Source organism: Melitaea cinxia, chromosome 22 (assembly GCF_905220565.1).
Source record: "Melitaea cinxia chromosome 22, ilMelCinx1.1, whole genome shotgun sequence".
Taxonomy (NCBI): domain Eukaryota; kingdom Metazoa; phylum Arthropoda; class Insecta; order Lepidoptera; family Nymphalidae; genus Melitaea; species Melitaea cinxia.
The window spans coordinates 10422814-10434359 of record NC_059415.1 but is presented as its reverse complement, the minus strand read 5'-3'; the positions used below and the strand labels follow the sequence as shown (position 1 = coordinate 10434359).

Sequence of the window (11546 nt, the reverse complement as noted above, 5' to 3'; positions counted from 1 at the left end):
TGCTCTAGCACCTGTGCCCTTAAACGATATTTAAAGGAATGTTTTGAAAATGAAGCAAAAAAAAAAAACAATATTTTATTTGGCAGGTCTGCTCAGAAAGCAGTGCAAGTGAATCATCGCTAGAATCATCAAGTGGATACGGAAGCCAAGGGGCCTTCGCAGCTGAAGACCATGGCCACCAACATTTGATCCAACATCCAGACGGTATGCATCTAGACATTTTTGTTATTTGTTTGTTATTGTGATAGATGTGTTTTGTTGATGATTGATGGATTTAATTATTTTTAAATTTGTTTAAAATTATTTGAGTTGTGTGTGTGTTTGTCTTAATTTTTTTTTGTAATATTTAGTTTTTATTATTTGATTCAACATTCTGACTGTATGCAAACATCTAGACATATTTGTCGTTATTTGTTTTTCATTGTGCTAGATGTGTTTTGTCGATGATTGATGAATTTAGTTATTTTTTCTTTTCAATTACTTGCCTCGTATGTGTTTTTTTTTTTTTTTATTGTTTACGCTTTGCATGCGATTGTTTTGCGTTAGTCGAATCGGAGATCGTGACGTTACGAAGGGACTCAGTGACGATAGCGAGGGAAAACTTCTCCATATCGCTGGGGAGTTTGGAGGAGGCGGTCCGATCGTTAGACGAGGCGGTCGACTCTCCGACCTTTGCGACTATCGGCAAGAAACCCGCCGTACCGAAGAAACGACCCGTTTCTATGACAGGTAGGCTGAATGGCTCTAGCAAAAGATTTTTGGAAATTTGGTATAGTATACAGTCGTTTGCAGTCGACAGCAGCGTCTTCGGTGCGACAAAGCCAGCCCTGCGGTCACCAACCCGCCTGCCCTGCGTGGTGACTATGGGCAACACACATGAGTTCACGCATTTTTGGCGCGAACTTGTGGAGGCCTATATCTAGCAGTGGACTGCTAGGCTGGGATGATGGTACAGTCGTTTGTATGAAGTTACATTAGCCGGGGTAGTGAAAACAAGGGTTCTCTTTGCTAATGGAAGTGAAGGACGAAGGGTTGGAGCGTAATTAATTACATTCATTTTTTTAAATAAAAGTTCTTTACCCACGCTTGACTTGATGAGTCAGCTGGTGAATGCGTAACGAGAATGTTACCATAACTGTGATCGGGCGAGGCGGACGGAAGTTGAGAGAGAGATATAAGTTAGATGGAGCTTTATAAGTTTTGCTTCAGTCGTGTGATTTAAGGCACACTCGTTTTTTATTGCGAATTTGGCTTTAAAATTGGTAGCAAATAAACATAATTATTACAGAAAATTAAAAATCAACAAAAAGTAGCAAGTTTGATTTTACCTTTGAAAATTAGTTTCAAAATATACAATATAGTTTTGTTAATTGTGTTTAAAGACAAAATAATTAATTGATTCGTAGTAGGAAATATTTTAACATTGTACTCTTCATTAAATTATTGAAAGTTTAATATTTTTTAATTTTTATTTATTTATTTTACACACTAATCATAGGATTCAATAGTCTGATTTGAAAATATTCTATTATCTCTTTCTCTCTCTATCTCTCTCTCCGTCTCTCTCTCCATCTCTCCCTTTCTCCACCTCTGTCTCTTCACCTCTCTCTCTCTCAGTTTGGCGCAGTAATTAAGTGTATGTATGTCCCCAGCGACAGCGTGGTCTCGGCGTGGTTCATCAAGTTCAGTGGGAAAGCCTCCTCCGCCGGTCCGGAGATCTTCATCGATATCGAGACCGCAGAGGCCTTCCTATCAGGTACATAGAAAATAATTTTTGTTTTGTAAACGATTTGAGCATACAATCGATTATACTTCAAAACAGTAAAATATAATTTTTTAAGATTAACTTAAATTATAACACCGAATTGAACGAAAAATAGATTGAAACTGCTTTGATCTTTTTTTAATAATTTCTACTCAATTGTGTGACAAGACTTCCTCTTAACGTCTTGATCCAACAGTTCGACAGTGCTGTCCTCTTCGCTGTCCTTTTCTGTACTTTATTCTTGATTTCTTCGATGTTTTTCAATCGTATAAACGACTGTCTCCGACATATCATAAAATGTTTAAATGAAAAATATATACTTACTATAATTGTCTGTTCTCAAACAAAGAAAACGAAAAAACTTATTATTAGTTACTAGCTGACCCGGCGAACTTCTAATTGACTTTTAAGTATTATCACAAATCTTTTGTATGGGAGTATAGAAAAGTGTTGTTTGTAGACTTTTTCAGGAAATTTAATTTTTTTTTTTGAATTTTTCTCTCCGTAAGAACCATACTCGTACTTCAAGGAATATTTTAAAAAAAGAATTAGCGAAATCGGTCCAACCGTTCTCGAGTTTTGCGCTTAGCAACGAATGTGTATTCAGCGACTCATTTTTATATTATAGATAACTCAAAAGGTACGGTCAGATCTTGATCATGTTTGAATGGGAGATACGATAAACACCAGCTTTCGAATAAAAAATAATACTCAAAATCTGTACACTCAGTAAAAAGTTGCTGTAACACGTATAAAAAACTGTTACAAAAAAAATGTTTTCCAAAAAAAATTTTTGACCTTAAATTGTTTGACCCTTAAAGTAGCAGATCTGCTTTGTAATCTAGAAACATTCGTAGATATTAATGACTAGCCCGTTGGCGCAGTTTGCAGCGGCCCTTTCTGATCCGCGGGTTGCAAGTTCGATGCACGCCTGAGTCTGGGTGTGATATGTGTACTTATTAATTTATATATGTACTATTTCTATTTCTATTTACAAAAAAAAAAAAAACTATTTAGCTATATCAGTCGGCTGTTACCTACAACATAGGCATTCAGTTGCTTACCGTAGGAACAGACGGTCGTGTGTATATGTTATTAAAAAATATATGATATTAAATAATATATATGTAAATATATTCCTGGATATTAATCTATTTTTCAGAGTACTGGTCAAAGTCCATCGCTAAACACTAACGATACAGACAATCTACCGCCGCCCCCCGCTTTCCTCTTGCAACCTGATGAAAATAGCGCAGGTAATGTATTTTAATACGTTACCGTACAAAAAGTCTATATAGTAAAAAAAAATTCTGGATTGTAAAATGACGATTTGAAAGTGCTTTTGAACCCCTTAAAGCGATTTCAACCCCTTAAGCCTATTTTAATAAAGTATTTGATTTTGTAAATACAGCTGTTGTACCTTGATGTTGTCATTTTAGTACCGTTTTAAAGTAGTTTGAGATTTTGTATAAGATTCATCTAAATTTCCTTATAATTAAATTGAAAATTTATTTCATAATGTGAGCATCGCCATTTTAACTGTCCAGTCCATGTCCAGATCCAATGTTTTAGTCATATTTTCTTTTTGTTTCATTATAAATATCAAGTAACACATAGATATATAAGAGTCATAATTAATTTAAAAAAAATGCCATAATCATCAATATCTTAATATTTATTTTTAGTGCCAAGCATAAACGTAGCTGAGACAGTGAAACAGTTAACTGAATTAAAACACATGCCTGCCTCGCCCGGTATCGTCCGTCGAACCGCTCAAAATCAAAATCAAACAAGTCAAAATAACCAAAACCAAAATTATGGCCAGACCCAAAACCAAAATTATGCCCAGTCCCAAAGTCCGACCCAGCTGAGTACCTTCCAGCAAGCGAAGAGTAATTTTTCGTCTACGGTCAGTCTAAATAATTCGGGCAGTCTAAATCCTATATACGGAACAACGGGAAATAGGATCATGACGTATGTCGAGAATTCCATGTTTGTCAGGAAGAATAGCTTGAATAGTTCCAATTCGGATATCTATGGAACAAATACAGGTAAGATTAACAATTAAGATTAATTATTAAGAAGAACTAGCTTTTACCCGCGGCTTCGCTCGCATTGAATTTGTTTTAATAAAAAGTATCCTATGTTACTTCTAATACCTCCAAGAATATTTGTACAAAGTTTCATGATGATCGGTTGAGTAGTTTTAGCGTGAAAGCGTAACTAACAAACTTACATTCACATTTATAATATTAGTAGGGATGGTGGCAAATAATTGTAGAGTCTTATCTGATGGTAAGCGGATAACATAACATGTGGACCCAACCGTATAAATGTCTGTCGTGGGCGGGAATCGAACCTGCGACCGCTGGCGCAACAGCCAGTGCGTCAACCGTTGCGCCAACGGCTCGTCAAATATAATAATGAACTATAATTTCCAGGAGGCATATATGGTGAGAGCAAGGGGTCGCCCCATGGTTCGTCACCGTCAACTCCCAGCTATGGGGAAACGAATACGTTCTCCAGCTTTGGACCGAGGGTTAATAATGAATCGCATTACGGGCAGACGGGTAAGATTGTTGTTGAAATAATGGTAAAAAACGGAGTTCAATTTAATGTAGATTCGTTTAAAAAAATCACTAAAGCCTGTACACTCGATAAAAATTATGAGGTATTAGCGGACCCGGCAGATTCCTCATATTTTCCTGCCTGGAATACAGCTACCAGAAACGCGCTGGCGTAGCAGTCATAGCACTGGCTGCTGCGCTGGCGGTCTCGGGTTCGATTCCTGCTCACGACAGACATTTGTATCGGCCATATATGTTTGTCGTTGTTTGGGTGTTGTGCTTGTGTATTGTCTGTATTTCCTGGCCCCCAACACAGAAAAAAATCCTACTGGGGGTCGTTGAGTGTAGAGCGTTTATTAATTAATTTAAAAAAAAAATTGATTTCTGACATACCGATAGTAGGATTTAGGTGGTAACCTACCGGATCCAATTGTATTTTCAAACCATCCATGAACCAATAGAAATATACGTACAAAATTTTAACCAAATCGGTTTAGCCGTTTAGGAGGAGTTCGGTGACAAACACATGTAGAGACGACATATATACATATACTAGCGACCTCTGTCCGTCCATATGTTCTTACACGATAAGTTATCACCAACATATCATTTACTAAAACCTTCTCCGAAACACGTTGCATCTTATGTTATAAGTGTTATTCCGATCGGTTTAGTAGTTTTCGCAGTATAACCAAACAAAAAAAAAACCGGCTCGTATATAGAGAGATTTTATAATTTATATTCCAGGAGTGAAACTGTCAGATAAGCTATCAGCCAGTAAGTGCTCCGGTATATACGCGCAGCCCGGCGCCGCGCTTGCCCGAAGACTGGCGGCCCGCTCTCACAGCGCGGAGAGGCATATGGCTGAGCGTGAGTTCACCGTCCCACTGCTGGGATTAACTGTCCTTAGTTGATAGACGATGTTGGGCAACAGTTACTTCTTAACATTTCCTTTTAAATAAAAATAGTTTAACTGAGGTAGGGTACAGCAGGAAATTTCCAGCTAAAAATATATAGCAGTCCGACTGAAATAGAGTACCTCGACCGTACAGAAGATCACAGCTAAATAATACTGCTTTCAAGCAGTGTTGTGTTCCTGTTGGTGAGTAAGGTGACCAGAGCTCCTGGGGGGATTGGGGATTGGGTCGGCAACGCGCTTGCGATGCTTCTGGTGTTGCAGGCGTCTATAAGCTACGGTAATCACTTACCATCAGGTGACCCGTACGCTTGTTTGCCGACCTAGTAATATATATAAAAAAAATGTGGTAATATTTTACAAATGTTTATAGATGGAGGTCTAATAGCGAGTCTCAGTGCTAAACTCGCCCCGCAACTGTCTCCTAGAACAACGAGGCGGACGATATCCACCATCACTACATCTGATTCTCCACCGAAAGGAAAAGGTATAAGTAATTTTATGAATATATAATTTAGAGTGATATTTTTCTAAACGCCTGTTGCTGTAGTTTGCAGTGGCGCTGCTTTATAGTCCGTGGGTTTATAGGTTCGATTTCTGCCTTGAATCCAAGTGTAATATTGAAGTAAAACTTCTTTACGAACGCTTAACTTAAGGAGTAAGCCATTGAATGCGTGACGAAATCGTTATGAAAAGTGTGCTCGGGTAAGGCGAACGTAGTAAGAGAGAGGTGCAAGCACACATTTTGTTTCTCTTATAGCCAGTTAAGAGACACTGCAGACTCTATTGTGCAGAAGTTTTACTTCAGTCGGGTGTTCTAAAGCACACTCGTTTCATACTTTTTTCTTTTGCCCAACATTAGGACATTTAAAAAAATTGTGAACGAATTTGAAGAAAATTTGCGACTCATTAATATCGTTTTTTTATTAAATATATCCTCAGCTGTCCCAGCTGCGGTACAGCCTGCTTTCTTGGACAAACTGTCGGCCACATTACAACGTCGAGCTCTATCCACTCGAGCTACTAACGTCAGGGAACGAATTAATGCGCATGCGCAGGTAATGGACACTTTTTCTTTAAAGAAGACATCACAAGAAGTATCAAATGCGTATTACCCTACCCCCAATTCACCCCAGGAGCTCTCGTCACCTTATTCACCACAGGAACACAGCGTTCCTTGAGAGCAGCTACTTAGCTGTGGTTTGTACTGATATGTGATGTGTAACCAGAATGTTGGTAAGAGATAATTGTCAATACCGATTTTATTGTCTGTTTGTTGTTGTGTCATTTGTCTCTTGTCCTACAATAACTTATAATACAAACACTACTTCGCCGAAATGACTGTGAATAGATTTACGAAAACTGAAAGTATTATTTTTTTATGTCAATTTGAAGGTAGTTTAAAATTAAATCTTAGTCTTTATTTAATTTTATTAAAAGACAATTTTCTTTGCAGCCTGATCCAAGAGTGTGTCACACGTCACTAATGGAGCAAATCAAACGCGGAGCAACATTGCGTAGGAACAAATTGTGCAACGATCGATCAGCGCCTAAAATACGTTAATATTTGAATAGAAAAATAACCCTTGACGTGAAAATATAAAAGCTATTTTAGTTTGAAGTTTAAATAAATTTTTTAATTCCATAAGTAACGTTGCTTTGTTGAAATCGTTCAAGAATATAATATGCGTGCTTAGTTCTGATTGGTTAATAATTTTTTTTGTTAAGTAACAACCAAGTAAGTAACAAAATAAGTATTTTGACTAATGACAAGCGTTATATTAAATAAGGCCTACATATATCATATGTAACCCAAAATAAGTTTAAAAATTGCAAGTTTTTACTTCATAAATAACCTAATACTAGTAGTAATATCAAAAGTGAATAATTTATAATAATAATAAACTTGAACGTTGACAACTAAGCAACGATGAAATAACGACATATAAAATCTTAATGCCAACAATATCTTGCAAGTTCTACTGGAAATTAAAACTTTAAAATTTACTAAATAATTAATATGACACACTAAAAAAGAAATCATTTGACTTGATTTGCGTTCAATTTTCTTTTTTTGGAAGCAGTGCGGAAATAACAATATAACAAAAGGCCGTGACACTGATTATAATCTCGTTATGTATGGAATTATTTAAATGTTGCTAACAATAAAATATTTAAATTTTACGACTGGCAAGTTCAGAAATTAAAGTTTTTGTTTGTACAATAAAATTTTTTTTAAATCTTTTGATATTATTGTGTTTGATAATCACATAATAGTTTACTTTTTTGTCAAAAATGTAAAGATATTTTGTTTCAGTCATCTTTAATGGTTACAGATAAAAAAAAGTTAAATTTTACAATTAAAAAAATATCCCTAGAGACAAATTTAAAAATACACACAATTAAACAACCTTTTTATGAAATCTAATATAAAGTTTTTTTTTTTTTTTTTTTTTTTGTAACGAAAGTAAAACTTAGTAAATAAACATTTGAAAACTATACAACTTTGCAGCTCGTTTAAAAAGTTTTAGTAAATAAGAAAAACTAAAAATTTAAAATAAATTTCTGTATCACTTCTATGATATCTAAAGATTTATTTATCTTTAGTGTTTTAAAGTAAAGAAGCGATGATCACTCGAAAATTCGAACGAAATTTTAATACCTAAAGAAGGTTCATCTTACAAATGAAATTTGATAATTTCATTTTCTTAAGATGAACACGATTTGTCGATAAACGCAATGCAAATGCAAAAAAGCATGACACAAAACAACAATAAATACACAGCAGTAAAAGAACGAAAAGAAAAAATACAATATTATTCATTTGTACTATTTCTTAGAAGTTGCCAAATATAACGATTTTTATTGTGTTTGTTGTATAACAACGTAATATTTACGTACACAAAATTTCCTACACATTTAAGAAATTTTCGTTATTCATAGTCGTTGACAGTAGATTACCTCTTTGGAAACTTCTAAAAAAAATGTATTAAAGGACTATACATATGGACAATACAATATACACGCGGACATATCTACTATTATATATTTAAATCATATCTAATTAAATGTAATAAATTTATAATCGATGTTTTCTGAATGCGACTTTTATATTAAAGATTTTTCTCGTTATCAGGGCTGTATAATTTCCACAAAACTTCATTTTTATAAGTAAATTTTTACCGCCAGTAGGTTTTCAACATATTTGGTACAGCCCTAGTCCAATTTTTTTATTTTTCTTCAATTCTCTCGTAAATTTGACTGAAGTCACTCCCGCAACTGTGTTCTTCGAGCCTTTTTCCTTAATAAAATTTAATAATTAAGGCTTTTTACACTATATTGAATATAAATGTTTAAAAATATAGATTTCGTGTATTTGATTTTATTACTTTAAATAAATTTTAAGGTGTATTATAAATCATGTAATTCGTAATAATGTCTAATTGTTATTCAGTGTTTAATTTTTTAATTTATAATTTCTTAATTTTCTAAATGTAGTTTTTTTTATTCGAGTCTTAAATCTGATGAATGCACATTGATGTCGCCATTTTGAAATAGTTGATTTTTTTTATTGTAGTGGTTATAAATAAATGATCGCCAGAATGTTTATACATATATTTTATAAATAGATATAAACATCACTAAGAGGGTAGTTAGGTAAATGTGAAAGGCTATATAATTATTTATTATTTTTTTACGCGAATAAAACAATATTATATATATATATGTATGTAATTGTATTTCTTAGACGTTCGTTCCTCATATTTTCTAATGCATGATTTTATTTTTTTTGTAATTATTTTAAGATCTTAGATTAGGATTAGTAGCACAGATAATAAATGGTAGGTTAAGCGTGTTTATATTTAAAAAAAATGGTAGCTTTTTGACATATCTCATATACAATGTTTAAAAAGAAAATTGTCAGTGTTGGAATTTATTCTTTGCTTCGGTGGAGTCAATAATAGTATCTGCGTCTGTATCACATAATATACAATATAATATATATAGTCCAGATGTATATGGTTAGTAGTTCTCCGAGAAAGTCTGTTATTAAAAATGTGTTTAGGTAATGTTTGCGTATGTAATTGATGAATTGGTGAAAAATAAACGAATATTGTCCCAAATTGTGTTTTTATTTTAAAAGAAATCTTTCCGTACTTCAAGATACGTTTAAAACAATTTCTTAATACCAGTATGTTTACCTTTTTAAATATTAGTGACATACTGTCAGAGCTATGAAGGGCAAATTATAACAAACGTTCAACACACCATCCATACCATCTTTTAACAAATCTGTCAAATTGAAACAGTGTTTTTAGTACAGTGATTTTGTGCCTACAAAAATGATATGGTGGTAACATCTATAAAGATTTGACTAGCCCGTTGGCGTAGTTTGTAGTGACCCTACTTTCTGCTGCGAGGGTTGTGGGTTCGATTACCACCCCGAGTCTGGGTGTAATATAAATATTTATTTATATATTTACATATGTATATTTATCGAAAAAAATATGTGTAACTATACCAGTCAGCTGTTACCTATAACACAAGCTTTAAGTTGCTTATTTTAGGAACAGACGCCCGTGTGTGTATTGTGTAAAAAAAGAATAAAAAATAAAAAAAAATCTATAAAGATGGTTAGGCCTCTCTGCCTGTGGTATGCTTCAAAACCAGAAATTGTATTTAAAAAATCTTAAATATATAAATTATAATTAAAACTTCAATGATATTTGTCTAACATTTATTTTCAATAAATTAGAATCGTAAACAAAAATAACTATTAAGATGAATAATCAGTCTTCTCGCAGGTTCAGAGCTGCAAAATCCGATAATTTATAACCGACTTAGAACTAATGACATGTATTAGAATTCTATTTCGATATATTATGCTTACAAAAGTAATTTTATTATGAATGGCATTATTAGCTGGGTTCAAATATTAGAAGTAATAGAAAACTTTATGGTTACACACTGGAAAACTATTTTCTTGCCTTCTACGCTTAAAATCTGAACTTAGTTTTTTTTGTTACTTCCTTACCTTCCTGAGGAGCTTTGTTTATCTTACTCGTCACAGAAACACAAACTTGAGAATAGTATTTAGTTGTGACCTTTGTGACATTGAGATACTTCTTAAGTTGTGCTTCTCCAAATTTCGAGCCAAATATTTCCTACTAAGACCAACTCAATAAGGTATAACATGATTTTAAATCATTAAAAGTACCTATATTACATAATTATTATTTAATTTAAAGTATTAATTTTGATTATATATACTAAGTTCTGACTTTATGCGTAGGAGGCATTGACTCGCACAAGCTCAAACATGCACAAGTTGAAAACAATTAAAATTTATACACAAAAATTGCAATAAACCAGAATATAATCTGTATATATAACATGTAAAAGTTACAAAGCTTGTACAAGTAAGTCCTTATGTGTATAACTACCGCAACATTTATATTTGGTGGTTTTTTTTACTTCGTTACAACTTTGAACATTGTTAAAACCTTAATTATAAAAATGAATCCTAGAGAAGGAATATAAAAAGAGATTTATTACAATTGCAAAGGAAATACGCACATATTCGTATTCTGTAATTTTTTAAATGGAATGAGTTATTGGCAGTAAGTTATGTATATACAATTAAATATTTACAATATGGCGAATGATGATTGGCACATGACTTAATACTAGAGAATAATATTCAGTTACCAACCAAAATTAACATTGTAGATAACGAATATAATTTAACATAAAAATATTTAATGTCAGCTATAAAATATTACAATTCTGACATACCTATGTCATGTGTTTATAGGTAGTAAGTTATTCTATTGATATAACTTGAAAAAAACGGTTACAATTTAAAATATCAAGAATAACAACTTTGACATTAAATCATTTTTGTTTTCCAGCCGGCTTCAGTCTTAAAAAAATAATATTCGCCAAACTGTATAATTAAAGAAAGAACTTTGACATAGTTTTTATGATGATTTGATGGTTGTCAAAATTCCTTTTTTTTTACTATTCTTCATGTTTCCTTAAAAAAATGAGAGTTAAACAAGTAATTGAAATCGGCTGTCAACAAAAAGTACATACGCTGACCTTTTTACAATATGATACCTAAATCAAAATAAATATTACAACTTAATGTTGTAATTACTTTGTTAAACGTCGTAATTATTTTAATAGATAAAATTTACTTACTAACTTTAAAAAAAAATAAGTTATCAACATAGTTTAAATCTTTAAAAATCAACAGTTAACAAAGTAAAGATCAAACTTAATTCGTCGAGACAAT

General features: G+C 32.9%; 1 protein-coding gene across 1 annotated transcript in view; it reads left to right on the top strand.

Annotated features, from left to right (window-relative positions):
- Window positions 1-6876, top strand: part of LOC123664617 (flocculation protein FLO11) — a 204997-nt gene extending 198121 nt beyond the window's left edge. The window contains exons 15-24 of the mRNA XM_045599135.1: window positions 87-204; window positions 547-729; window positions 1653-1756; window positions 2928-3021; window positions 3451-3816; window positions 4207-4335; window positions 5080-5202; window positions 5622-5735; window positions 6191-6306; window positions 6705-6876. Coding sequence (XP_045455091.1) covers window positions 87-204; window positions 547-729; window positions 1653-1756; window positions 2928-3021; window positions 3451-3816; window positions 4207-4335; window positions 5080-5202; window positions 5622-5735; window positions 6191-6306; window positions 6705-6812 — 1455 coding nt within the window. The 3' untranslated portion in view covers window positions 6813-6876. The remainder of the gene's footprint in view (window positions 1-86; window positions 205-546; window positions 730-1652; window positions 1757-2927; window positions 3022-3450; window positions 3817-4206; window positions 4336-5079; window positions 5203-5621; window positions 5736-6190; window positions 6307-6704) is intronic.
- Window positions 6877-11546: the final 4670 nt, after the last annotated feature.